General features: G+C 37.2%; 4 protein-coding genes and 1 pseudogene across 11 annotated transcripts; 2 read left to right on the top strand and 3 right to left on the bottom strand.

Annotated features, from left to right (window-relative positions):
- Positions 1–1,776: 1,776 nt before the first annotated feature.
- On the top strand, positions 1,777–5,874 carry LOC104769578 (pentatricopeptide repeat-containing protein At1g10910, chloroplastic). Of its 3 annotated transcripts, XM_087508340.1 has the most exons (11): positions 1,780–1,824; positions 1,964–2,292; positions 2,388–2,472; positions 2,568–2,828; positions 2,965–3,267; positions 3,645–3,749; positions 3,995–4,094; positions 4,469–4,788; positions 4,921–5,097; positions 5,179–5,307; positions 5,482–5,874. In XM_087508340.1, the coding sequence occupies exons 2-11, from the start codon at positions 2,027–2,029 to the stop codon at positions 5,725–5,727; spliced, it is 1,992 nt and encodes a 663-aa protein (XP_087364466.1). In that variant the 5' UTR covers positions 1,780–1,824; positions 1,964–2,026; the 3' UTR covers positions 5,728–5,874. The 3 variants fall into 3 exon arrangements, with proteins under 3 accessions (XP_010492127.1, XP_087364466.1, XP_087364467.1); XM_010493825.3 differs by having other exon boundaries at positions 1,777–2,292; XM_087508341.1 differs by having other exon boundaries at positions 1,780–2,292; positions 2,975–3,267.
- On the bottom strand, positions 5,800–8,927 carry LOC104769570 (putative inactive disease susceptibility protein LOV1; annotated as a pseudogene). The gene is made up of 3 exons (XR_015595149.1): positions 7,930–8,927; positions 7,684–7,830; positions 5,800–7,588 (listed from the first exon to the last, which is right to left on the bottom strand). The product of XR_015595149.1 is annotated as a putative inactive disease susceptibility protein LOV1 (transcript).
- A 245-nt stretch (positions 8,928–9,172) lies between these two features.
- On the bottom strand, positions 9,173–17,326 carry LOC104769585 (ATP-dependent DNA helicase Q-like 4A). Of its 3 annotated transcripts, none has more exons than XM_087508337.1 (26): positions 16,804–17,075; positions 16,259–16,342; positions 16,000–16,158; positions 15,498–15,555; positions 14,872–15,273; positions 14,478–14,651; positions 14,255–14,385; positions 13,664–14,000; positions 13,456–13,587; positions 13,226–13,312; positions 12,983–13,110; positions 12,618–12,738; positions 12,374–12,525; positions 12,172–12,307; positions 11,960–12,083; positions 11,821–11,891; positions 11,641–11,709; positions 11,395–11,517; positions 11,160–11,318; positions 10,993–11,073; positions 10,586–10,747; positions 10,375–10,430; positions 10,119–10,245; positions 9,931–10,025; positions 9,756–9,833; positions 9,173–9,658 (listed from the first exon to the last, which is right to left on the bottom strand). In XM_087508337.1, exons 2-26 carry the CDS (start codon positions 16,261–16,263, stop codon positions 9,310–9,312), a joined length of 3,516 nt encoding a protein of 1,171 aa, XP_087364463.1. In that variant the 5' UTR covers positions 16,264–16,342; positions 16,804–17,075; the 3' UTR covers positions 9,173–9,309. The 3 variants fall into 3 exon arrangements, with proteins under 3 accessions (XP_087364463.1, XP_087364464.1, XP_087364465.1); XM_087508338.1 differs by having other exon boundaries at positions 16,000–16,155; positions 16,804–17,067; XM_087508339.1 differs by lacking the exon at positions 16,259–16,342 and having other exon boundaries at positions 16,804–17,326.
- LOC104769602 (serine/threonine-protein kinase SRK2A) lies at positions 17,172–19,797 on the bottom strand. Of its 2 annotated transcripts, XM_010493857.3 has the most exons (9): positions 19,238–19,797; positions 18,967–19,041; positions 18,764–18,865; positions 18,593–18,646; positions 18,411–18,503; positions 18,227–18,319; positions 17,977–18,081; positions 17,786–17,884; positions 17,172–17,699 (listed from the first exon to the last, which is right to left on the bottom strand). In XM_010493857.3, the coding sequence occupies exons 1-9, from the start codon at positions 19,355–19,357 to the stop codon at positions 17,358–17,360; spliced, it is 1,083 nt and encodes a 360-aa protein (XP_010492159.2). In that variant the 5' UTR covers positions 19,358–19,797; the 3' UTR covers positions 17,172–17,357. The 2 variants fall into 2 exon arrangements, with proteins under 2 accessions (XP_010492159.2, XP_087364468.1); XM_087508342.1 differs by having other exon boundaries at positions 18,593–18,865; positions 19,238–19,706.
- Positions 19,798–21,157: 1,360 nt separating this feature from the next.
- On the top strand, positions 21,158–26,067 carry LOC147946572 (transmembrane 9 superfamily member 1-like). 2 transcript variants are annotated; one of them, XM_087508343.1, is made up of 12 exons: positions 21,346–21,552; positions 22,561–22,753; positions 22,845–22,949; positions 23,316–23,333; positions 23,419–23,516; positions 23,600–23,752; positions 23,980–24,114; positions 24,227–24,393; positions 24,486–24,580; positions 24,665–25,038; positions 25,313–25,586; positions 25,680–26,067. In XM_087508343.1, exons 1-12 carry the CDS (start codon positions 21,463–21,465, stop codon positions 25,745–25,747), a joined length of 1,770 nt encoding a protein of 589 aa, XP_087364469.1. In that variant the 5' UTR covers positions 21,346–21,462; the 3' UTR covers positions 25,748–26,067. The 2 variants fall into 2 exon arrangements, with proteins under 2 accessions (XP_087364470.1, XP_087364469.1); XM_087508344.1 differs by lacking the exon at positions 23,316–23,333 and having other exon boundaries at positions 21,158–21,552; positions 22,845–22,968.
- Positions 26,068–27,130: the final 1,063 nt, after the last annotated feature.

The raw sequence follows: 27,130 nt of genomic DNA on the forward strand, positions 1-27,130 counted from the left end.
AATGTTAGAAAAGTTGCAGAATTAGGTCAACCAATATCGATCAGTTTTACAATATGTACGAATTCTTACGTTGAAATTAATTATTATATTATCATGACTATCGCACCTGAAGATTTACTAAACTAAAAAAAATTATTGGGAACAAAAGACTTAAGCATTTCTGAAGTTTACTTACTCAAAACTCTCGAAAAAAACGTGTATAGTAACAATAACTTATCAAGATCTTGAGAAAAAAATCCATTTCTGTTGAATATATATCAGATCGGACCAACCTCCCTCTAAACTATCTTGTTGGTCAGATGAAATAGCCTGTCATAGGTTTTGGAAACCCAATTAAATCGCATTTAAGGCTAAAAATGATATAAAATCAGAAAAAGACAGAGCACCGTCCAGGATTCAGATATCACTGAATATATAAAAAAAGCCCGACCACTTAATTAATGTTCTAGCTGAAGATTTTTTAAATAACTAGAATTTACATGCGGACGATGTTGACGTTGGTAAATACTACCACTACAATAAGAGATATGGACGATGTTGTTAAAGATTGAATATATCGCAACTCATGAGTGATTGCGACTTCGTGAACCATGACAACACAACAAAAGAAGACAAAAATATGATAGGGCCCTTTGCCCTTATACAATATTGCTTGTTAGTTTTTGTTGCTTAATTATGCTTTTTTTATTTAATGTTTATAGATTTAAAATTATGAAGTTCAAGTATTTGTTTTTTTTTTTCCTTTAATTTCTTTCTTCTGTGCGTTAGTTCCGTCTGATAATGATGCAAGATGCAACAGTCGAATTCCCTTTTGCTTTGTATGTGTATTCTACAATATAATACAAAAAAAAAGTAAAACCATCTATAGTTATATACTGTTCCAATGACTACATTATATCAAGAGATTATCATCGTACTACAACTATTCCAATGACGGTGATGTCAACTGAAAAAAAAAGAAAAGAAAAAGCAATATAATTGTTCCATTAACCGACGGTGTAAGTTATTATAAAGGTGGTAAATTACTCGCATATGTGATCTGCAATACCTCATATATACAGTCTTAGGCTCAGCGCGCAGTATGAAATAGTATAATAATTTTACATGTCATATATATAAGACTTCTTAGTTAATTTTTATATACCAACTTTGTAGGTTAAGAAGTCAATATTCGATTGAAGCGAAGAAAATGGTGAAGTGGTTTTACATGTAAAAGAGCAAAAAAAAAAAAAAGAGAAAAAAAGAATGGTGAAGTGGGTGTCACGAAACGTATGAAGAGAAAGGGAAGTGGGGCTGTGCTGTTCTTTGTCGGTCTCCTGCCGTACAATTCGTTGCAAAGAATCCCTCAGTTCTTTTTTTTTATTTTCTTTCTCTCTTCTTACATATCATCAGAGATACATTGAGACTATCTCTATCTGACAACTAATAATTTTTTTTTTTATGTGTATCGTAAAAATGAAAGGTTATGATAAAATTACAATGTTTTGAACGATATGCGTGCATGCATGATGCATATATACATCACAAGTATTTTGTTACTCTCAGAACTTTCGTTACCAATTGGATTAACTCAAAATTTGATATGGACAATTCTCTGAATTCATAGCACACAATTCACAAGCTTTGGTGTTGCACTTTTTAACACTATGGCCCGTTAGACAAGATTTCCAATTTAATTGTATGTACAGTATAGGCCCATCTATCTCTTCCAAAAAGCCCATTTTTAGAACAGTTGTAGTTTAAACGTAATTAAAAACTCCAAAGACGAAGATAACTGTTGTCGGATAAGTTGAGGGTAGATTTTGGGGTTAAAACTTAAAACATGTATGTTGTTTATTGTTTAGAAAATGGGATAGGGTAATTTTGTCAGACTTCTCTAATTTACTATAATACCCTTCACTCTCGTAATAGCACTCTTTGAGAAAAGACTGAATCCGGGGTATTTTGGAACTTTCATGGTCAGGAAGCTGGAGCATGTCCAAAGAAGCAGACTCGCTCACCGGTGAGCTCGGAAAAAATAAAAAGAATGGAGACGACGCCAGTTCTGGGATTCGAACTACGGTGTCCTCATCTCTATAACACTCACTGCTCTCGTTCCTCTTCCTCTCTCTCCCTTCCCGCCGTATCCTTACGAATCCTCACTTCCGCGGCGGCAACAACCGCCGCTGAATCACCGGCGACCACCGTAACAGAAGCTCCTCGTTCGAAACGTCATTCCACTGCCTACCTGACGAGAAAATCCGCCATTTCTCAAGTTCAACGCTCCTCCGATTTTCTCCCCTCTCTGCAGAGGTGGTTACTATTTATCACTGAACTTATCTTCAATTATTTTTGCTTAATCATCATGTGATTGTCTCTTCTCACGAAGATACTGTTCCTATCTGTAGATTAGCAAGAGTTTTGAAGGTTCAAGACTTGAATGTGATTTTGCGTGATTTCGGAATCTCCGGAAGATTGCAGGATCTTATACAGGTTTGTTGATTTGAACATGGATTCCATATTTAAGTAGGTCCAAGATGTGCACAAATGAATTTGTGTGTGTTTATGCTTGTAATCTTTCTTTTCAGCTCTTTGATTGGATGCAACAACATGGAAAGATTAGTGTTTCAACTTACAGCAGTTGCATCAAGTTTGTGGGGGCTAAAAATGTCTCCAAGGCTCTGGAGATATACAACAGCATTCCAGACGAGTCAACCAAAATCAATGTCTTTATATGTAACTCTATTCTTAGTTGTCTGGTCAAGAATGGGAAGTTTGAAAGCTGCATCAAATTGTTTGATCAGATGAAGCGTGATGGTCTGAAACCAGATGTTGTTACGTATAATACGGTATGCCAGCTGAAGTTTTCACTTTTCACTACATCAGTAAATGACGAAATAGTTTAGGTGAAAAGAACCATGACTGCATATGCAACATCTCGTTTAGCTCGGCTTCTATGATATATATTTCTCTTTGATTTTCTAGCTGCTTGCAGGTTGTATCAAGGTTAAAAATGGATACCCTAAGGCTATGGAACTCGTTGGAGAGCTGCCACATACTGGAATACTAATGGATGGTGTGATGTATGGGACTGTCTTGGCCGTTTGTGCTTCAAATGGTCGATCTGAAGAAGCTGAAAACTTTATCCGGCAGATGAAAGCTGAAGGTCATTCGCTAAACATATATCATTACAGCTCTTTGCTCAATTCTTATTCTTGGAAAGGAGATTACAAGAAAGCTGATGAGCTGATGACCAAGATGAAATCAATAGGATTAGTGCCTAACAAGGTTTGTTTTTGTCAGTAGTATTTCTCATCTCATGCAATCATACTGTCTGGTTTTTGACCCCTGTTATAGATGAATTTGTTTGAATGACTTGTAACAACCATTATCTGCTGATTACACCCCTCAAGAAATGCCCTGTAAGAGTGAAGAAATTGTTTAGATATCTTGTATCTAAACATGGTTTAGACGTCAATTCTCTCTAAACATGGTTCAGATTTCACATGATTTTTTTAGCTTCATCTTATTTCTTTTCGTAATTCTTCTCTTTGGATTTTTTTGTTTAATTGAAGGATTGTTCACATGATTCATTTTGCTTGTTATTATATAAGCGACTGGTTTTCTCAACTCGTTTTTATAACTCTTATCTGGAATATTTGCAGGTGATGATGACAACTTTACTAAAGGTTTATATCAAAGGAGGGTTATTTGATAGATCAAGAGAATTACTCTCTGAACTTGAATCTGCAGGATACGCCGAGAATGAGGTAATTAGACGATATTATTTTTCAGCACATCTGGCTGTATATATTCTAGAAAATAGCATGGAGTAAAACATCACCAATAATTTATCATGGTGTGACTATCAGTGGACAATACTTGGTTACATTATACTAAACGTAGCTTATTGGTACGGTTTTCTATCATGGTATAACATTGTAAGTAGAGCTCATATAGTGTTCCTGTTTACTCGGCAATTATCTTATGGTCAAAATTTTGTTTTCTTCTCTAGATGCCATATTGTATGTTGATGGATGGTCTTTCAAAGGCGGGAAAGTTAGAAGAAGCGAGGTCAATCTATGATGATATGAAAGGGAAAGGTGTTAAATCTGGTATGTTTTTATTTAAACTGCTGATTAGTTAGCTTTCATATTTCATTCTTGACTCTTCAATGGTTGCTGCTTTCACTGCTGTTGAAAATAGGATCGGGAATATTTTGCAATGAAATCTTGGGATGAACACTATTTATAGACTCAATTCAGGATTTGTCAATATTTTGGATTGAAAAAGTCATTCTGTCCTTGAAGATCTATCTCTTATGAGTCAGCAATTTGCTACAATTAGGGTGTCTAATGGTTAGATATTTTCTCATATTTCTCAAAACCTGATAAAGAAACCAGTAATGAGTATGTGGTTATCCTATCCGCATCTCTACAGAAACCAGTTCCTTATTTTTCTAGACAATGATGTCAGTTTCCTGTTTTAGATGGCTATGCAAACAGCATCATGATATCTGCTTTATGTCGAAGTAAGCGTTTTGAGGAGGCAAACGAACTGTCAAGGGACTCTGAAACCACTTATGCAAAATGGGACTTGGTAATGTTAAACACAATGCTCTGTGCCTATTGCAGAGCAGGAGATATGGAAAGTGTTATGCGAATGATGAAGAAAATGGATGAGCAAGCCGTTAGTCCTGATTACAATACTTTCCATATCTTGATCAAATATTTCATCAAGGAGAAGTTGCACCTGCTTGCGTACCAAACCATACTTGATATGCACAGCAAAGGCCACCGTCTTGAGGAGGTAACTAGCAGCAAGACATTGCTTGTTTTTATAGTTCTAATATATAAATCTTGCTTCGTAGCTTCTTGTATTTGTTTTTTTTAGTAAGTAATGCTAGACAATGCAAAATTTAGCTCTCTTTGAAATTTGTAGGAACTTTGTTCATCCTTGATTTACCATCTTGGCAAGATTAGAGCTCAGTCGGAAGCATTCTCGGTCTACAATATGTTGCGGTATAGCAAAAGAACTATCTGCAAAGAGCTGCATGAGAAAATTCTTCACATTCTAATCCAAGGAAATCTCCTTAAAGACGCATATGTTGTAGTGAAGGTTTGAAATCCCTCTCTGGGGCAAGTTTTTGCATTCGATCCATCGTGTTAATGGTCGAATTTGGTCATAATTCTGTTTCAGGACAATGCAAAGATGATCTCACAGCCTACTTTAAAGAAATTTGGCAGAGCTTTTATGATCTCGGGAAATATTAATTTAGTGAACGATGTCCTGAAGGTCTTGCATGGTTCTGGCCACAAAATTGATCAGGTAAGTATCCAACCGGGAACAATTTAAAGCTATTTTTCATCGTTTTGCTTGGCAACAATTCACAATACAGTTGAATTATTGTAGGAATAAGGAAAAAATGTTTTGTTCTTTTTCAATCATATTGGATCTCATTTCTTCTTCTTTCTTGCATGCTCTGTATTGTTTTGTTTTTAGGTTCAGTTTGAGATTGCGATTTCTCGATACATTTCACAGCCCGAGAAAAAAGAATTGCTTCTTCAACTCCTACAATGGATGCCTGGTCAAGGATACATTGTTGACTCCACCACAAGAAACCTCATTCTCAAGAACTCTCATTTGTTTGGTCGGCTAATCATCGCAGAGATCTTGTCAAAGCATCATGTAGCTTCAAGGACGATAACTAAATCTCGATCTGAGCCGAAATTTAGAGGTAAGAGGTAATAAGAATATGTATGTTTTTCTGTCCCTTTTTGTAGAATGTAATCAGGTTTCATAATATAGATGAGAGTCAAATTTGTAAATGCGCCAAATTGAATCGAATCTTATGTAATATGAGAGGATTTCTTGCCAAAAAAATTTACAAGCTAATATTCTCCTTATTCTTCACAGTTGATGAATTGAACATTGGGAATTTTTTCGACTTTGTAGTAATCTTCCCCACCTTGTACCAATTTCTCCTTCCAAGTCTTCATTCCTACAATCGTCAATTCCTTTAAGGAAGTTATGTACCTGATCCCATCCGGAAACTTCAACTTTTTGCAATCACGTATAGTCAAAACACGAAGACATGGCATCGACCCTTCTTCGACTATCCACTCTTCTAACTCGTGTAGATATTCTAATTTTAGAAAACATAACTGAGTAAATCCACCTTTTTAGCACACCATTCTCCTCCCAACGAAAGCACCAAATGTTAATATAACGGACTTCAAATGAAGCAGCTTTTCTAGAATCAGGAATGGATCCTCCTCCATGCAGCAACACCATAGATATATGTGTGAAAGGTGGGGATATAATTGATATTGCTCAGGAAACCTTGGCATATGCATCGCTAACTCTAATTCCTTTAGATGAATACAATCCAGAACAATCTCTCCCCCATGATAAGCCACACGAGTTTCTGGCTTATCGTATAAATGTAGCGCCTCCAGGGATCTCATTTGACGGAGAGATGAGGATAGAGTCTCAGAAGTACACCCGTCATTGATAAATAACCTGAGCTCCCTGAGCTTAGTCATGTGGAGGAGGTCCATCACACTACTGTACTTTGTTGAAAAATTCATCAAAGACTCCAAGTTTACTAGATCACTCAATTCCAACATTGTTTTATCATGCATTGACATAGGCAACTGAAGGTACCTCAACTCTAGCATCTCTTTTAGAACATTTGGTACATGAACCATCCCATTGAAGCCTAAGTTTAAATACAGTAGAAGCTTTAGATTTCGCAGAGAAGAAGGTAGATGAGATACCCAAGCCCTGCGTAAGCTCAAGAATCTCAAGTGGATGAGATCTCCAATGCTAGAAGGTAGCTTACCTCCTTGAAACCTTACCCCAGCAAGATCCAACACCCTGAGCAATGGTAAACTTAGGAAGCTTGGAGTTGTTGACTGTATACAAAAGTCATCCTCAACTCCAAAAAACAAAAGAGTTCTAACTTTTTTATTGTTTGTTTGTCCCAGGCTTTGAAGGGCATTGCCACCATTTACGGAGTGTCTGCGAGATTTACTAGGAGGCTGAGCACTGATGGCAGAGGTAGATGTAGGGACTTTGACGATTTCTAGGAAGTTCTCTTCTTTGGCTTTTGACAAACATACTTCTCTCATCATGTGATGCATTTGACAACAATATATATTTCTCAAAAACATATATTTTTTGTCAATAGTAACCACATTTCTCCTCACTAGCTCGTTTAGGTAGTCTTCTCCACTATGTCGGATGGTTGATCCATCGTAAAATGAAGTTATGATTCCTTCTGCAGCCCAGTAATGGAACAATCTCCCCACATGTATCTTGTAATCTTCTGGGAAATGGGCTAAGTAAAGGAAGCAATGCTTTAAACACGTTGGCAAATCTTCATAGCTTAGAGACAATACTCTGTAAACTGAATTGAGATTATTGTCATCTAAGCTAGATCCTCCTACGATCTGGGGTCCAATATTTTCACATACTCTTTTCCACTCAGAAACTGTATGTTTTTTAGCTAATAAGCCTCCGAGAACTTTAACTGCTAATGGTAGTCCTCCACAATATGTGACCATTTCCTTTCCAAGGGATTCCATATCTTCATCAACCCTTACTTCTACATAAAGTCACAAGGTAATAACTTTCAAGATGTGAACCACGAAATAAAATTCACAAGATTCTTGGTCTTAAATTTAAAATCTGAAAACGTACCAGTTTGGTCTCTCCTGTGGAACACTATCTTCTCACATAGCTTCCAACTTTCTACGGGAGTAAGGGTTCTTGGACTAAAAGTAAAACATGTTGGATCTGCATGTAACCCAACACGTTCATTGCGAGAAGTAAGTAGCATCTTCCAACCTGCAAAACATATCCAGGGAAGAAAGTGAATTTATGAGCAGTGTACGTGTCCGTATAACTTAAACAAAAGTGCCTTATCTATGGACCATAAGAGCTAACCTTTTTTCTCCGGAAACACTGCTTTTAATTCGCTCCCAGTCTTCTTCTTTCCATACATCGTCAAGGACAACCAAATATCTACCGGTTTCCAGCAATTTAAAGAGCTTACCCTGGAGTATATGCTCGTCCATATGTGAAATGTCCCCATCATGTGGTTGAAGTTCTTGCCAGATCCTCTGCCAAATATGCTTCTGTGTAAACTGTTGGGAAACACAAACCCACGCGAAACCACACAAATGACGTTGTACCATATCATGATGAAAGACTTGTCTTGCGAGAGTGGTTTTACCAATACCTCCCATGCCAGATATAGAAACCACTTGAATGTTATCATTCTCCACCAAATGACCAACTAATGCTTCAACACTCTGTTCCACCCCAACAAGATCGCTTTCAGAACTGTTAGCAAACGTTTGCCTGATCTCCCTTTGTTTCATTTGTCTTTCTTGCAGCGACAACGAACGACCACCATCGATGATCTCTTGTATCCCTAAGCTCTGCATTTCCCCAATCAACTCAGAGATCTTCTTAGTTATGCCTTCAATATCTGAAGCAAATTTCCGTCGATCCACTAAGAAGGAAGCAAGTATTCTCACATGCTTCTTGATCCCTTTTTCTTTTCCTATAAATTCTTTTAGAAGAAAGAATTCGATTATATCCTCAGCATCATAAGCGATGTCCTTGACGTCTTCCAAGAAGTTTCTCACCCTTTTACTTTCATTTTTCTTGGCATCTGCATCTTCCAACAACGACTGTAACCTTCCCAGCTGACGCTTTAGTTCATCAACTTGCTTATCCATTCCATTCAATCGAGAAGATTATCGATTGAGAAGCTCCAAAAGCTTCTGAACTCCAAACAACACAACTCCTTCAGCCATGACCCTTTACGAGAAATTTTCATGGACAGATCGTTCTAGTGAGACAAGAAATCGTGAAAAAAGATCTTGTAATAATTCAAAGTACAAACGACGGATTAATGCGAATGAAGGAGACTAAAAGAATATAAAAAATGACAAAATTTACCTTCTGTAATCAGCTCTGCTACTTGGTTATGTGGTCACGACAAAAAGAGGGTTGCATTTTGTTATAAAACTCAGCTAAAAAAAAGTCCAGTGAGAGTTGAATCCACTGGCTGAGGAGTCTCCACGATAACATCTCTTATGATTAATGATCCATCGCCACCTGTAACTCTTCAATATTATCAAATCCCAAATTCCCAATATATGGTGATTAAAAACGACCATCAAAGAAGTCCACATCTGATAAATAGTTTATGCGATCTACTGAACATTAATGTACATCGCGACTTTAACAAGGTAACAAAAATATTACAGCAAAAATTCTTTACAAGTTACAACTACAATTTCAGTGGTCACAACTTCACCAAGGTAATACTCTTCCCTCCGGTCGTATCTCTGACCCATCTTCGTCTTCGAAATCAAAATCAAGCTTCTCCATAACCATGCCTACTCGATCTCCATCTGCACATTCACCATGAAGAACCTCATTGCTTTTGCTTCTAACTGTTTTCTTGCAGGACTGACTTGGGCTCACTTCGAAATCATCATCCTCGGCTACATTTGGACTAATGTTCTCGTCTCTTCTCCTCTTCCCTGAATGGGGACTGTCGTTGCTGATTATGGAGTCTTTCTTATTGGTTCCGCAGTACTCGTTTACCGTTGAATCTATTGTTTCCAACAGCCGATCACCGTACTTGCTTACTTTGGCCCTGAAACAGAGTTTAGACATCATCAAACACTTTTAGGGTTTTCTTCATTGGTTTGGTGATTAAAGAGTACATGTTTTAGGAGAAAAGCACAACTTACTTCCCAAGGCCATTGATTTCAAGGAGTTCCTCTTTGGTTCTCGGAATTCGTCTGCTTATCTGCTGTAGTGTTGAATTGCTGCCACCACAGAGAGATTTTGTGAGGTATGAATCAAACTGACCATGATCAAGTACAGAACTTGGGAAACGAGAAGGGGAACGGTTTTCAGACTTACATGAATATATGATATGCCATGACACCATCAGGGGCTTCTTTGACAAGAGCTGTACGAAGCTTCCTCAAGGCTGTGTACATGTTGGCGGAGAGATTCTAGAGAAAAAGATCAACGAACCAACCTCAGCGATTCAGAGTGGTAGATTAATGTCACTAGGAAAAAAAGAGTCTGAACTCAAAGAGCTATACCAAATCTTTTGGAGGAGCATCTTCTGTGGAAAGTGGAAGAGTACTTTGCTTCTCTGATGTTAGCGGACCTTTTGCAGGGGTTGCCCCGGGTTTACTTGGCTTTAGTACTTTTACAGAAGACGGGAATCTGCAACAGATTGTGGGAGTTTTAGCTAAAGTACGTTTTACAGCCGTTAACGCAAACACAGTTAATTGCAATGATTTGCTTAAATCTAGTTCCTGTGAACCTTAACGAAAGATATACGCAAAGTCATACCTCATCATTACAGTCTGACTTCCAGAAAATAGTACGGAAGCCTTTGCGTTATTCACCTAGATACAAATAGGTAAATAGAGGTTAGGTGTGTAACCGCTCGAAAAATGAAATGTTAAATGCTCACACAGAGACAATCAGGGTTCCAGTCAGCTACTATCATCTTCAATCATCAATGAGAGAGAAACGAAGTAATTTATTCACAACTAAATACCTTGAGAAACGATGACACAGATCCATACATATCACTTTTCCGAACATCTTCCACAAGAATGTCCTCAGTTACGAGATAGTGCAAGATACGAGAAACTTCAAGTTTTGATAATTGTTTTCCAGCTCCATGCAGCTGCAAAGTCTCATGTCTGTGTTTCTTGACCTAGATGCAAAGAAGACAGTTACTTTTCCAAGAAAACAAAGCCACACTGGTTGTATTGCTGGGCAAGCCAATGCTTTCATTAACAATTAGTCTTTAACAAGTATAAAAAAAGAGACCATGGTTTATGAGGCGAAACAGGTTATAATATTTAGCATAATCTGGAAGAGACACAGAATATATGCGTAGACATCTCTCCTAAACCTTGAAGGAATTAAGGATTATTATTTTTTATTATTAGTCCATACCATTTGGTTTAAGGAACCTCTGTAGACTTCAAGAATATGAGCTGAAGAAAACCTTTCTCCTGTTTGCTTCACCAGTTCAACCTGTGCAAAACAAGTGATAAACACGTGGCCAATAATAACATATCTAACAAATGATATACATGGTAAGCTTTTAGTGATTTCTATACCAGTTGCTTTGTGATCAAGGTGACATCTTTGTCTATCAAACTCTGAGTACTGCAACAGTTATCACACGTCTTTTTGCAGTTTGTGGAATCGAATTTTTCACCGAAATGCACTAGTTGTAGGAATCGCCGGCAGTCCACCTCATTCTCGCAGTAACTAACCTGAAGCGATAAAATGTGGAGATCTTAGCTAGTATACCCTCAAAAGCAAAATGTCGGAATCTTCACATTAAAGTACCATGCGGAGAAGGTTTTCGGTATTTGTTTCAAGTATCCTCCCTGAACTTGCTACACGATTATACCCAGTTGCCATGGGGCTTTGGTCAACTCCTCCTTGGCTAATCATATGTTTAACTCGTATCTGAAATAATATTGTGTATATGCATAAACATGACCAAGAGCAGAAAGATGAAAGAAGAAATTCATCGTTCCAGACTAACAAAGCGGACTAGAAAATACATTATGATAGTTTATATGCACTTACATAGTCGCCATAACCATAATACAAAACACAAGATGACCTCTGACCATCTCTGCCAGCACGACCGCATTCCTTGGATTTGAAAAAATATAGCTTATGTGAGTCGCTAGAAGAAATACCATTATCTAGCTTTATATTGAATCCGTTAAATGAGATTTCCATGATTAATTGTATAATAAATACCTGATGATAGCCTTCTATAGACTTCGGGAGTGAGTGATGAATAACAAAGCGGACATCAGGCTTGTTGATTCCTGAAATATGCAATGTTAATGGGCAGCAACATTCAATGATTTAAAACAACATTAGCAAAAACCAGTACCCATTCCAAATGCCACAGTAGCACATATTATATTGATTTCGTCCTTGCTCCATTGTGTCTGTACAAAGGCACGTTCCTCAGGCTCCATACTGCCATGGTAGAATGCTGCTTTATGACCAAACTCCTGAAAAATAGTATCCAATTTTACGTTTAAACACAATATTTGTGATATGCACAGGACTTGATAAAGCTTCAATATACAAATGACCAACCTGCAACTTTTCAGAGACTTTTTCGCAGTCCATTCTTGAAAGACAGTATATAATTCCACACTCATCAAAATGGTTTTCCTTAATAAATTTGTCAATATCTTCCAGACACTTCTTTGTCTTGGGAACAACAGAATACCTGAAAACTTCTTGGTAAGCAGCATTCTGAAACACATTTATAGGGGTCTAGGCAGTTTTACCTTACCATAGATTTGGGCGATTAAAACTTTGCCGGAACACAACACAGTTAACAAGGCCAAGGGCTTGTACAACATCTTCTTTCACACTGGCTGTTGCTGTAGCTGTTAAAGCTAACACGGGAATGCCGGGAAACTTCTGCTTCAGAATACCAAGACTCTGCGTATTCCACAATACTTTTGGTAGGTAAAAAAGGAAAGTCATGTTTGTCGAAAAGTAAGAGCCTTGTTTGAAGCTTCTGAAGGCCTAACCTGGTAGTCTGGCCGAAAGTCATGGCCCCACTGGCTCACACAATGAGCTTCATCAATAACAAAACGAGAAAGCAAACCACGAGAATTTAAGTTTTCTAGATGCCTCAAGAGAGAATCGCTTCTGCAGCCAAGAAAGAGATACATGTTAGCTACGTGTTATCAATAATATATCTTAGTGTGGTGACCCTTGCATTAATTGTCCACATCTATGCTAATAACTACTCTAGAATCATAAGAAACCTTATGTAGTACTGCATGATGCATAGGTCCTAATATATCCTACCCGAGGCAATTAAACGAAGAATACAAAGCAAATAAAAACAAAACAGAAAGAGAATTTCTATATATAAAAAATAACAACTCACTTTGCCACTTTTTCAGGTGTGACATATAGTAATTTGTACTTAGAATGCTCGTTTTTCAGCTCCTGAAAGATCTTCAGTTGTTCAGCCCATTCCATGCCGGCACTTAGGGAAGCAGCGGGTATATTGGCCTGTGACCATGATTCAGAAATCAAAGTGTGAAAAGGATATAATTCTCTAGGATAACAATTCATCAATGAAACAGAAGACATCGATAGAATCTCTGGTGGTTTCTGAAGTGTTCACCTGCAGTAGGTTCATTATCTGGTCTTGAATAAGTGACACAAGTGGAGAAATGACTAATGTTATTCCTGGACAGATCAGAGCGGGGAGCTGCCAAAATAAGATGTTAGTAAATAGTTTGGAGAACACAACTCGAAACTTTTATCTCTTTTCTGTAGGATGGATACAACTATCTCAGTTAAAAACAAGAAGTAGATTGAAGAATCATAGTGACATTAAAATATAATGGTGACCTGATATGTCAAACTCTTCCCTCCTCCAGTTGGCATCAAAACAAAAACATCAGAGCCACTCATTGTTGCATTGATGATTTCTCTCTGGTTTGGTCGAAACGAGTGATTTCCAAATACTTTTTTGTTATTAATCTGAACATTGCAAGGAAACACATGAGTACAAGGAACGTAAATGAACCAAAAATAAGAGAGAAAGTCAGCTAATCACCTCCAATTTTATTGTCCAGGGAAAATCATGACTGCTCCATCTTTTGTCGCTTGAACCTTCGGTGTAGGTCACGTCAATAATCTTCGGAACATATTGTTCCCTCTCTACAGAAAATGAAGAATCTCTTGGCATATTCCAGCTATCACAGTCATATCTTCCTTGGTCACTTGGAAGTGATCGAAAATCAGTTTGTGGATGATCCATTTTATAACTTGTTGATTTAGGTGTTTCATACTGGAAAGTACGAGTAGCTGTAGATGACAAAAACTGAGATTTTTTACTATCTTTATCTCGGATATGGTTCTCAAGCTGCTGAATTTGCTTCTTCAGCTGTAACCTAGCAACAACACAATTTGAGACTCATTAGAAACTGAACAAGTCAAGACATACTCACACTTGTGATGCAATTAAATACTCAAACACAAGAAACAGATGCGCTGCCTATTATCTCTTTAAGCCTACTCTATTCTGCTATATTTTGCTAGAACAAACTACAGCCTCCGAAAGGAAACTAAATTGTTATTACTCTTATAGAAAAAGGCAAATTAAACAGCCACGAAAAATGGAAACAGAATTGATTGGGCTATAAACCTCTCTTGACGAAGCTGTTGAACACGCTCAGGACTCAGGTCAGTAGCATCGTCAAGAAGTTCATTTGATATGGCAAGCAACACGTCCTTCATTTGTTCCACATGGGTTGAAGCTTCTGGACAAAGCCCTAACTGAGTAGATCCCAACATCAAATAACATGAGAAAACCAATGGGTTTCAAAACCATTAAAGCAAAAAGCAAGAAGAGAAAAGCAGATTCATACCTTTATTCCATGACTACAGTTGGAACATAATTCAGGAGGCAGACAAGAGTCTTCTTCAAATCTGGAAGCACTTCTATCCACACGTGGAGTTCTCAACGAAAAGTTAGATACTGATGGCTGCGAAGTACCAGTAGAACGGTAGTGTTCCATCACAATTTGGTCGACATCAATATTCTGCACACAAAGTGTTAACATGCTTGAGTTGACGTATTTTCACCACAAACCACTATTCTACATAAGCATCTATGAAAGTCCCTATAATGGTTTTGATTTTTGATGTCACGGAAATATGCTACCACTTACAGATGCTTATACAAGATTGAGAAAAGTGGCTTGTTTACATGGGAGTACTACATAAGGAAAAACGATGTGCTACTTTCAGCAACAACATTACCTCAAGTATGTCATCAATATTGTCAAGACATGGTTTTCCAGATTCCAACTGCTCAGATGGGACTGCAGAATTCCTGAATGATTTCTCCACACCATTTAAATGCGTGCATCTGGGTTCTGATTCATCGTTTACCCGTGGAAACTTTTCAGCAATTATTTCATCATCACCACGGACAGAGGAAGGAAAACTGTGAAAGGATCTTCCAGTTCCTGAAACATTCATTGCACTTTGGTTTTGTCGATTGTTCATATAAAAAGAACCATCAGTGCTAGATACAACTTTCACGGTGGATCTCTCTCTTGCAGAAAATGAGCCATTGGTACCACCGTCATCAACGGGGGGAGTAAAGCCAGGTCTTAGGTAGGCATTATTTATTGAGAGACTTGAAAGAGCACGCCAAGCCTGCCAACATAGGATACTATTAACTAAAAATGTAGAGTTCATGAAGAAAGGTCTATCTAAAAAGGGAAGGTCAACCAGTACTAGGGGAACATAGAATCTACGATGAGCTAAAATGTTATTTTAAAGAAACGGAAAGAGAAAAGGAAAAACATGTAATGAAATCCTACTTATGACAAGGGGTATACGTCAGTTAAAAACTTAACTCTCAGCTAAACAAATATTACCTTTGCAACTTGCGGGTGCGCCAAAGTATGCACATTCACACTGGGAAACGAGATAGACCTAAGCAAAAAGAGTACAGAGCTTTTCAAATACTTGTGAATCACATAGGTAAACAGATTTAAGAAGAAGACAAAGAAAACCTCACAAGAATTCCAGCACTAACATACTCTTACGAGAAACATCAAAGAGACATATAACGCACATATCATTTAATATCTTTTCGGGCAGTTTGGTTGTATGAAAGTCGACCAATACAAAAGCTTATGCACGTATAATTGTACTAAGCTATTGATAGGAAAACAAACACGCATTGGCACACAGAACCAAATGCTGCTGGAAGCCAAAAAACACAATGTGGTAAAAAGCTATCCTTCAATCACTGACTTTGTTTAATAGTTAAATCTATGAATTCAAACAGCAGATAGTAATGGGCCAAAGTATATGACAATTAAGAAACAATGACAGAAGACAGAAGGAGATGATAGTTTTCGAAAGCCATAATACCTTGCCGCCATATCTCTAGGCTTTTGACTTTCTAGAGCATAAAGGACATTGGAGCTCAGAAACTTAGTCACGGACGATGGACTCTCGAGCGCCTTTGCATGTTCCGACCAATTCGTTTGAGGCCCTCTAGGTTTCTGAACTTCAGGAAGATAACTCCTACTGCATTTTAACAGTGAGTAAGTGAGATCAAACAAAAACAAGAAACTGCCCAAAAATTTTGGAATAAACCAGAGTGGACAAGGGAAACGATCAATCTTACCTCATTTGACTCAATGAATCAGAGGTTCAACATGCTAATGAGGTTCACGTAAATTGATCTTCCCTTGCCACCGCAATTAAGTAACTTTATAAACACACATAAAAAAAAAAAAATTGCGTTCAGATTAGTGGGTGCTGATGATAAACGCCAACAAGAACTAAAAAACTCTACACATCATCACTGACTCTACACATACACAGTTACCAAATCTAATGCGATTTTACAGATATCTGCCAAATTACCGATTGAGAATGCTACGTCAAACACAAAATCCAGTGATATAACGAATCTGCTAGTTAATTACACCCACCAATTTCAGCATTTGAAAAAACGATAAATATACTCCCAAAAAAAATTGAAAAGTGAAGTGAATCGAATCAGTCATGACTCTAAAGGATTAATCTTTACCCACGGACAACGAAAAAACCCTAATCGAAAACTAAACAGAAAGATTCACAGGAGGAAGAAGAAACGTATCGGTGCGAGACAGAACGAAACGAAAACCCTAATATTTGAATGCGAAACGAAAGCCAAAGAAACAATACATTTGAGATTCAGTGGAGTCTTTTTTGCTCAATACACCGTCACTTTATCACTCCGACGGCGAAACAACCTTAGAAATCGGCGAGACGAAGTAGAGGATAAAATGGTGGCCACCACCGACTTGAGCTCACGGCCGTAGAAGATTATGCGGTTTCCTAGTGGCGGGATAGTTTCTTTTCCCTCTCTAATATTCACATTTTCCGACGGATAAAAAATAAAACAATTTATTTTGAATTTTGAACATTTCAATTATCGGTTTAAAATTTTTCAACATTCCAGAATTGTAAATTTTATATTCTTCAATAAAACCTACTTACAAAATATTTATTCGAGGTTATACAATGCTCATAGTAACATGTGTAGCAAAGACTCATCATCAACCTCTGTTTGTTTTTCTTATACTGCAAATTTTACAAATCTCCAAAACCATAATTAAAAAAAAAAAACCCAAAACCCAAAGCATTGTAAAAGGCAAACACAAGAACAGAGAATTTTGAAGTTTCAACAAACCAAAGAGAACTTTTTATCTTACACAAACCAAAAAAAAAACAAGATATCAACTTATTCTGACTTCTCCACTTGCATGTACTTCCTTTACAGTCTTGTCGTATTCATCTTCATCGTCTTCCTCTTCTTCCACTTCCTCCTCTTCTTCCTCCACGTCTTCTGCATCTTCCTCCTTTCCTTCTGCACCTCCCCAGCCAAAACCTCCAATGGATCGAGAAACCGGAGGTGGCGTTTTGGCGTCAGCCACTATCTTCATGATCTCTTCAGCTGTCTGGAGGGAAAAGGTTGGGTTCTCTTTTCTGAAATATGTAGCTTGAGCTGTCTCTGTGAGTTCCCTTGGCAAGTTCTTCAGGAACCATGGGTGTTTCTTGATTTCAGCAATAGTAATCCTCTGCAAAAACAAGTAGCTCAATTTGTCAAATAAAACCATCTTCTGAAAACATTTAGCTCGGGTGAACTGGCGACAAATATATATACCTTGAGAGAATTGGCAACAAATATACGGGAAAGGAGATGTTTACAATCCTGTGAGATATGGACGTAGTCTGGGATCTTGTATTGAACAGCCATGATTTTCTATATAACAAGATCGCACATTGATGAATGGGCTGTATGTAGCATAATACACACGAGATATGCAAAAACATGGCTCAAAAACAGAAACCTACTTGTATTGTTTTCCTGAAGTTTTTGGGGTCTTCCTGGTCTTCAAATGGGTATGCTCCAACCACCATGACATAAAGAGTCACACCACAAGACCATACATCAGCCATCTAAGAGAGGAAATATTAACCTTAGTGGCTTCCACGAGAATAACTTTTCATATTCAAAAGCAAACAAAAGTAAAGAGCATGACAAGTTTCATAGAAACCAATTGATTTGAGCAAGTTCTTTGCACTGTGTGTGATGCTTGATTACCTTGCCATCATATTCTCTCCGAGAAAGGACCTCAGGTGCAATATACGCTGGAGTTCCAACTGTTGATTTGGGCCTAGAGTGTAGCAAAGAGGACTACAAAAGAAGAAAAACAAAACGCTTGAGAATGCTTTGACAACAAAGGTTAAGAACAAAAGACGATCTCACAAACAAGCTAAAACAAAACCTTGGAATAACCAAAATCACAGATCTTCAGACGTGGAGCAGGGCTGCCATCCAGGAGCGTATTCTCGAGCTTCAGATCTCTATGACATATTTGCTGAGACAAAATGGGCACAAGATTGATAAACATAACGATTTCAAACATTAAAGGGATAAGTAATCTGTTAAAGTAATTCTCTGTCTTACCATAGCATGACAATAGCTAACACCTGATATAAGTTGCTGGAAGAAATATCTTGCCTGAAAACGAGACAAAAAAAAACAAAATTTAGAAAGACCATACAGAACTCCGAAACATATCCTAAATAGTATGTATATTAGGAGAAGACGCCAGAAACTCAAAATGACAAATCTCACCTCATCCTCACTAAATCTTCCAGCAGTACATATACGCTCGAAGAGCTCACCACCAGCAGCATATTCCATAGCAATGGCAAGATGGGTTGGAGTCAACACCACCTGTAAAACACACCGATCAGAGATGGAAAAGTTAACTAAGATTATATCAACTTCAACAGAACACCACCCAATGTGAAGCAGTAAGGAATTCACTAACTAACCTCCTTAAAACGAATGATATTTGGATGACGAAGTGATCGGTGATTAATGATCTCTCTTGCCACGTTCTCATCAATCTGTTATCAAAAAAAAAAAAAAAAAAAAAAAAGCCAATACTCACTCTACAAATATCCTGAGCAAAAAAATCCACCACCAAAACAAAAGCCATTCTTATATTATGTATATATGGGTAATGAATGGATAATTCAGCTCATATGTCACAGCAAAAAAAAAAAAAAAAAAAAAAAAAAACAGATGATGAGAAAGGAGAACCTTAGGACCACGCTCGATGTACTTCATGGCAACAAGTTCCTTGGAGTTTTTAACCTTCATGAGCCTGGCCACACCAAAATTGCCAGCACCGATGTCTTTCACAAGCTCGTACTTGTCCATATTTCTCGCTATAGCCAAACCAAAAAATCAGACAACCCTAAAATTCCAAACACGCGAAAAAAAAAAAACAGACTCCAAAATTCTCGCTAAAAAAAAAATAAAGCTCTAAAGTAGAAGAAGCCCTAGCAGCTAAGAATTAAATTCACGTGAAATCATAGAAAGAAACAAAGACAGGAAAACAAAGACAGTATCCCAAAATCAAATGATGCGATTCCGAGATCTCGCGATTCGCTATGAAAGAAAGGAAATAGAGTTCAATTTTCTCTTTTTTTTTTTTTTTTTTTGAGATTTGGAGGAGATAGATAGATTGAAGAGATTTCAAGGCAAAGCGAAGAATAATCGACCTTTCTTTCGTGTTTTGTTGCAATTTATTTTTTATTTTTTATTTTATTTTGGATAAATTTTAAGAGACCGAATTCTTTTTTTTCAATTCTTTTTTTCTAGTCTTGGATATTCGGTTTTTTTGGGTTAATCGGTTCGGGTTTTTCGGTTTTTCAAAATTTCAGTTATTAAAAAAATTGCCGAATTGACCCGAATTAAATTTCGGTTCGGGTTGTTCGGTTCTTGGTTTATTCGGTTCAGTTATCATCTTTAAAATCTGTTCCAAATTAAACCGAAGTCAATTTTTGTCGGTTTATTCGGTTAACCGATGATATTTGTCGATGAAATCAGCCACTTCCATGCGCAATAATCTCACCTAAAAATCTAGAAACAAACTCAATATGTATGCACTATGCAAAACAAACCAATCATAACGAGAAGGAAACAAAAAGTGAAGGATTTGAGGTCAGAGAATGGAGAAACTGAAAGAAGAAAGGTAAAAAATTCAAATCGCCCACATTCTATCAGTTAGGCTAAGAGGATGGAGATGCGGAAATCAAAAAGAGGTAGAAGGAGATGCGGCTGAGAGAGAAATGGAAAGGAAACAACTTAGATGTAGGGTTTTATTATTTTATGGAATAGACCGTGGGCTAAAAGTATTTTTGGGTCATATGTTACATATTAAAATGGGCTTTTAATTGTTCATTAATAGGTCTGTTAAGAATTGATTCCCACAATTCACGTGAGAGCTCACGTGTACGTTTTCTTTTTCCTTAACTATTAAACCTAATTATTTGTCTAACATCGCCGTTTCTGCAACTTTTCTCAAACCTGAAAAAAAACTTAAATTTAGGTGATGCTTGCAGAAAAATCGAAAAACCATTCAATTATCATATACCGAACCGAACCGAAATGGTAATCGAATTACCAAAATAATTCCGCTGATCGGTTCGATTCTCCTTGCACAATCGGTGCCGATAATCGAACTTCTCGGTTTTCTCGGTTTCCTCCGAATGTCCAAGACTATTTTTTTCAGAGAATAATGATGAGTATAAATTAATAAAGAATATCCACGGCTAAGCTTGAACTCTTCTAACCATGATAGATATGCTTTAAAAAAAAAATTGTTTAAAATATTAATTAGGGAATTTGATAATGCAACGAAATTAGATTTTTCTAGAATAAAAATAAAATAGCGGGACCCACAAGTTTCCATGCTATCCCTACATGTTTCCCATGCTCATTCGACTGCCCTTGTTACGTTCATAAATGTTACCAATGACCAAATCAATCTATTTCACGTTACTAAATTCTTCTATATGCTTGCTGTAAGCAGCAACAACAACAACAAAAAATATTCCTAGCAGCTTAATAATTTTCTACCATTTTTTTACTACAAAGATATTGTAACTCGGTAAGTAAACCGTATATTTTGCTCGAAATTATACATTAGTCTGTGCACGTTGCCATTGTTCACATGTAACAACATACATAGCTAGCTGGCTGCTTCCGGAGAGGAATTGACCAACCGACGACAGTTCGTTTTTATGTATGGGCTTTTAAGCTGTTTTACGTTTTTTTTTTACGTTCAGAGGCCCAATTGATCGAGTAAAACAAAAACAACAAAAACAAAAAACACATAAGTTGTGTAAAAGCCTTATAATTAATTTTTTTTTCTATTACCCAAAAATCTCTTCAAAGTGAAAACACTGAGCTGAGGATCTCGCTCTCTCCCCCCCCCCCCCCCCTCTTCCCTCAGATCTGATCGTCCGCCGGTTTTCACGATGCCGTCTTCCTCCGCCTCCGTCTCCGTCTTCTTACTTCTTCTCGTTTCCGTTCTCGCTCCTACGTTCGCATCCGATTCAGATCACAAGGTAATATGACTCAGATCTCTAGCCGTTTTTTGTTTTAATGCAGCTCCACTCTGAGTAATGTGTCCCTAGATCTTGTGATTTGCATGGTGCTTCCGATTGATTTAGTGGATCTGTTCGTTTTCGGATGGATAGGATCCTCGAGCTTCCATCCAATTTCTTCTTCGTTGCTAAGTATTTGAGTCTTTTTTTTTTTTTATTCCTTATGATTTTAGGTTTTGCTATGGGATTGAGATTCTCGTTTTGTTTGATACTCAAAACCCCACAGCTTATGGATCAACACTGATTTATGTTATTGAGTGGCATCTAATTTATTGTGTTTCCCCTCCGTGATCCTCCAAAAGCGAATTTTGAGAGCAGTAGAAGTGAGATGTACATTTGTACTGTATATAGATCTTTTAGTTCTGACTTCCGAGATCATATGTGTAAACAAATTTTCCAATTTGATATTGAAGGTGTCACACCTGCCTTCTTTTGTCTATGGTCAGTTTTAGCTCAAAATTTGTTCTTGCCTTTTGTGTTATTGGATATCATGAGATCCAGGACTTCAATGCTTTTGCTCCTTCTGCCTCCTTACTCTCACCAGAAGGGTCAAAGTTAACATTATGTACATTTAAATTTAATTCCAACTATTATTCTGCTTGAAAGATGATTGATAGAGGCGGATTATGCATTATTGCTAGCTCAATCTGTTAGCCTTATTAGAGTATTAGTCTAAAGGACTTTATTTCTGTGGAACCAGAAGTATAGTGAACAAATTTTGAATGATGAAAATTTTGTGTCATATCCTGAGTCGTTTGTGTGAAGACTTTTACTCTTGATTCTTCGAAATGACATTGCACTCAACCTTTTACTAATATCTATATGTCAACTGTATAGGTTTGATATTTTTAGTTCTGTTCTCATTGATTGATTATTTCGTTCGCACACCCTCTTTCTAGTTGATCCCATAAGCTTGTACATTTCTTTTCATTTCTGTCAACTCAATGCTTCTGGTTTTACCTTTTTCAGTATCAAGCCGATGAGCAGGTTACCCTGTGGGTGAACAAAGTTGGCCCATATAACAATCCACAAGAAACATACAACTATTACAGTCTTCCGTTTTGTCGTCCATCTGCAAACAACGTTCACAAATGGGGTGGTCTTGGTGAAGTTCTTGGTGGCAATGAGCTGATTGACAGTGAAATTGCGATAAAGTTCTTGAGTATGTTGTAATTCTTATACTAGCTTCTGTTTCATACTAGTTATCTTACTTGTGCTCTAGTTATAATACCTTTTCTGTTTTTTTTTCACAGAGAATGTTGACAGAAACGTCATCTGTCCGCTTGAACTCGATGAAGCTAAGGTCAAGCATTTTAAAGATGCCATTGAATCTAGCTACTGGTTTGAATTTTTTATGGGTATGTTTCACATTTCCTTGTACACATTGCCGCTGAAATAGCATGAAACGAAGAAGCTTTATTATTTCCATAGAAAAGATGTATCAGTTTCCTACTAAATAAAGTTTGGAAACATTTTGTATTTGCTGAGTTTGCTTTAGGTTCGGTTTCCATAATGCAAATTTAAAATTCACTGTATGTTCTTCACTGCATTACCAATATCTCTTATGGCTTTCGTAGTTGTAGGATACTTAATCTTACATATGTTTACTATTTCTCACATTATGGAGATGGAAAGATATATTCTTTGGATTGCTAACCTTGTTTCTCATTTTTCTCTGTGACATCGCATTTGCGTGGACTTTCATCGGGTGGTTCTATCTTCAGATGATCTACCTTTGTGGGGTATGACCTTTGTATATTTACTTGAAACATCCAGTTTTCTTTTTCAGTTTTAGATAGTTTTAACACTGTATCATTGCTGTTGTAGGCTTTGTGGGTGAGCTGCATCCTGACAAAAACAGTGAAAACGGCAAGCATGTCCTCTACACACATAAGAACATCGTTGTCAAATACAACAAAGACCAGGTTGGATGTTGCTACGCCATTAAGCATTAGTATGAATATCATGTGTATTATATGCTGTGATCTTATTTATATATTTTTGATAGATCATTCATGTTAATCTCACTCAAGACAACCCAAGGCCATTGGAAGCAGGGAGAACGGTAGACCTGACGTATTCTGTGCAATGGATTCCAACGAATGTCACTTTTGCTCGCCGTTTTGACGTATATCTTGATTATCCGTTCTTTGAACACCAGGTAACTGTTAGCGTGCTCTGTATTAGTCCTTAATCCTTCTGTATTCTCTTTGATTTAGATTGGTTCACAGGGTTATAATGTATTACCCTGAATGCCCCATATCCTGCTTGTTCAAAAGTGCAAGCCGTAATTGTTCTTACAAAATTTTGCCAATTTCTAAATTCCATCTCTTGAAGATTTCTGTTCTTGCTTTAGAAGCCTTCTAAGAGTTTTTTCTTTTTTTGCAGATCCACTGGTTCTCCATCTTTAACTCGTTCATGATGGTTATTTTCCTCACTGGGTTAGTCTCAATGATATTGATGAGGACTCTCAGAAATGATTATGCAAAGTATGCTCGAGAAGATGATGATCTTGAGAGCTTGGTGATGTCTCCTCAACTTTTATTTGTCAATGGACAGTCTGTCCAACACTTCTTTCTTTATTTCTAAGTGCAAGGCTGTATACCACATCTAACATTAGTATTGTTGAGCACAGGAACGGGATGTAAGTGAAGAATCTGGTTGGAAACTTGTGCACGGAGATGTCTTCAGGCCAGCAAGTAGTCTAGTTCTTCTCTCAGCTGTAGTTGGCACAGGTGCACAGTTGGCGTTGCTGGTTCTTCTTGTCATATTAATGGCGATCGTGGGAACTCTCTACGTTGGGTATATATTACACTTCATGTCACTTGCGACCAATCTTTTTTGATTTGCTTGTAAATTTGGTGTTTGCTCACCTTGTATTCCAATTATTTCAGGAGAGGAGCTATCGTCACAACTTTCATAGTTTGCTATGCTCTGACTTCCTTTGTCTCTGGTTATGTAAGCGGTGGAATGTACTCAAGAAGCGGGGGTATGACTTACTCTACTTGGTGTACCACTCCAGTGTTACTTTCCTTACTAAATATTGAAGTAATTTAAATGCTGGTTTATTCAGGTAAACATTGGATCAAGTGCATGGTCCTCACGGCTTCTCTCTTCCCCTTTTTGTGCTTCGGAATTGGCTTTCTTCTTAACACAATTGCCATATTCTATGGATCTCTTGCGGCTATTCCTTTTGGGACAATGGTGGTTGTGTTTGTAATTTGGGGTTTCATTTCCTTCCCCTTAGCCCTCCTTGGGACAGTCGTTGGAAGAAATTGGAGTGGTGCTCCAAACAATCCCTGCCGTGTGAAAACCATTCCACGTCCAATCCCTGAGAAAAAATGGTACTTGACTCCATCGGTTGTCTCCCTGATGGGAGGTTTGCTACCCTTTGGAAGCATCTTCATTGAGATGTACTTTGTCTTCACATCCTTTTGGAATTACAAGGTAAAAGTAGTTGCTCTAGATAAGAACAAAGCTATGAAACTGCTAACTCTTGCCAATTCAAACCAGAGAGGTTTGATTTATGAGACTCTCAACCAAACCCTTAAAATCTAGCCCCATCAGTAATTTGTGTCCTCTCTACCTGCTCTCTAACCGACTCACAACTACTACAACTAGGCTAGTCATAGTATACCTGTAGCTAAAGTTTGAGGAGCTGAAGTAAATTTGATTGCCTATTTTCTGAAAGTTTTTTGTTTTGTTTGTTCTGGTTCGACAGGTCTACTATGTGTATGGATTCATGCTGCTGGTTTTTGTGATTCTAGTCATTGTGACGGTGTGTGTGACAATCGTGGGAACATATTTCTTGCTGAATGCAGAGAACTATCACTGGCAATGGACTTCCTTCTTCTCTGCTGCGTCGACGGCTGTCTATGTCTACTTATACTCCATCTATTACTACTACGTAAAGACCAAGATGTCTGGATTCTTCCAGACGAGTTTCTACTTTGGATACACCATGATGTTTTGTCTTGGCCTTGGAATCCTTTGCGGTGGGCTCACTCTCTCTCTCTCTCTCTATTCTCTTTCAAACTAGCAGGTGGTGTTACTGATTTGACTAAACTTTGTTGTGAAAATTTTATCAGGAGCTGTTGGATACTTGGGATCAAATCTGTTTGTAAGGAGGATCTACAGAAACATCAAGTGCGACTAGAAGAAGAGGTAAACGAAAAAAAATGGAGAAAACACATCCAATTAGAAGGAAGCTTCTTATGAGGTTATATATTATATTGAAGGAACATATATATATATATATATTCTTCAATGGGGGCTTTTTGTCTCTTTCATCTTTTTTTTTTCTTCTTTTTTTTTTTCTTCCCTTTTTGGTAAGTGAATTGTTCTCTTTAGATTAGAATTGAGTGGTGTACTATACTACTACTACCTGTAATCTTTTTCCCTATCCTTTTTTTTTTTTTTTGGTTCGTATTTACTTCAATTCACTTAGATCATTGAATATGGTGTCCTTGGATAGAATCCTTTATTTTTGTATGTATACATCCCAGAATAGAATTTACGTGGTCACGTAGGATAAATAATATCACGGGAAAGAGGTGAAAAGCCGAGGTATGGTCATCTGCTGGAAGACAGTAACTCTCGTTTGGTTTCATGGGTGAATATTTATCGTAAAGTACTTGGTTAGAAAATTGCATTCAATCTGTAAACTTGGTCGGACCTGCGACAGATAAAAGTGCGCAAAGGATATATATTAGTAAGGCATAAAATGCTAATAATCAATGTTTTCAAAACCGCACCGGACCGGCAGTCGAACCACGTTAACCCGCGAACCGGTAACATATCCGGGTTGAGTTAATATCAAAACCCAAAGAAATTTGAATCGGTAAAAAACCATATCAACCCGCCAAAAATCCAAAAACCGGTAAACCATTAAACCGGATATAACTGGGTTCTAACTTTTTTTGTAAAAATGAATGCAATTAATTATTTTTTCTAGTTTTATTTTTAGCAATAGTTAGGTTTTTTAAAATAAAAATTTCCGTAATTGAATTTTTTACTTTTCATACAAGTTTTTTTCCTTCTAGTTGAAATCTCTGCAACTCACACCACAAATCTTCAAAATCAAGATAGTTTTGGTAATTAATTTGGTGTTCATTTTTTTTTCCCTTAGTGTACGTAATAACAGAAAAGACTGATTACTAAAATATTTTATTGGTAATGGTTAGTTTGTTACACTTTGAGTTTATTACTTTTTAAGGTTTCTTTAAAACATTATGATTATTGAAGTATTTTATTTGATATAACCAATTATATCATAGTTGTAATCATTGAAAGAAAAAATAGAAAACATATTCATACCTATTATTTATAAAAATATCATCACAATCAATTGAACCCGGTTGACCCCGGTCGAACCATATTAACTTATGACCCAGAAGTTTTTCCGGTTCAGTTACCGATCCGGTTTTAAAAACATTGCTAATAATACGGATTCTGTTTTCAACAATTTTACAATTTGAAGCATATGGTAACCCAAGCAACTCCAGAATCTTCCTAGTACCGAATTGTGACTTGTCCCCAA

The sequence above is a fragment of the Camelina sativa genome, chromosome 3 (assembly GCF_030686135.1).
Source record: "Camelina sativa cultivar CO46 ecotype springtype chromosome 3, ASM3068613v1".
Classification (NCBI taxonomy): Eukaryota; Viridiplantae; Streptophyta; class Magnoliopsida; order Brassicales; family Brassicaceae; genus Camelina; species Camelina sativa.

Excerpts from the sequence above, each read along its gene's own strand:
- LOC104769578 (XM_010493825.3), top strand. The coding sequence starts at position 2,027 with ATGGAGACGACGCCAGTTCTGGGATTCGAACTACGGTGTCCTCATCTC. Across the intron at positions 3,268-3,644 it reads TAGGATTAGTGCCTAACAAG|GTGATGATGACAACTTTACT; the intron begins GTTTGTTTTTGT and ends GAATATTTGCAG. Across the intron at positions 4,789-4,920 it reads AAGGCCACCGTCTTGAGGAG|GAACTTTGTTCATCCTTGAT; the intron begins GTAACTAGCAGC and ends TGAAATTTGTAG.
- LOC104769585 (XM_087508337.1), bottom strand. Across the intron at positions 10,246-10,374 it reads AGTCAGACTGTAATGATGAG|ATTCCCGTCTTCTGTAAAAG; the intron begins GTATGACTTTGC and ends AATCTGTTGCAG. Across the intron at positions 9,834-9,930 it reads ATGGCATATCATATATTCAT|CAATTCAACACTACAGCAGA; the intron begins GTAAGTCTGAAA and ends CTGTGGTGGCAG.
- LOC104769602 (XM_087508342.1), bottom strand. The coding sequence starts at position 19,357 with ATGGACAAGTACGAGCTTGTGAAAGACATCGGTGCTGGCAATTTTGGT. Across the intron at positions 19,042-19,237 it reads ACATCGAGCGTGGTCCTAAG|ATTGATGAGAACGTGGCAAG; the intron begins GTTCTCCTTTCT and ends TTTTGATAACAG. Across the intron at positions 17,700-17,785 it reads TTGTTGCCAATTCTCTCAAG|AGGATTACTATTGCTGAAAT; the intron begins GTATATATATTT and ends TTGTTTTTGCAG.
- LOC147946572 (XM_087508343.1), top strand. The coding sequence starts at position 21,463 with ATGCCGTCTTCCTCCGCCTCCGTCTCCGTCTTCTTACTTCTTCTCGTT. Across the intron at positions 21,553-22,560 it reads CATCCGATTCAGATCACAAG|TATCAAGCCGATGAGCAGGT; the intron begins GTAATATGACTC and ends TACCTTTTTCAG. Across the intron at positions 23,753-23,979 it reads ATCCGTTCTTTGAACACCAG|ATCCACTGGTTCTCCATCTT; the intron begins GTAACTGTTAGC and ends CTTTTTTTGCAG.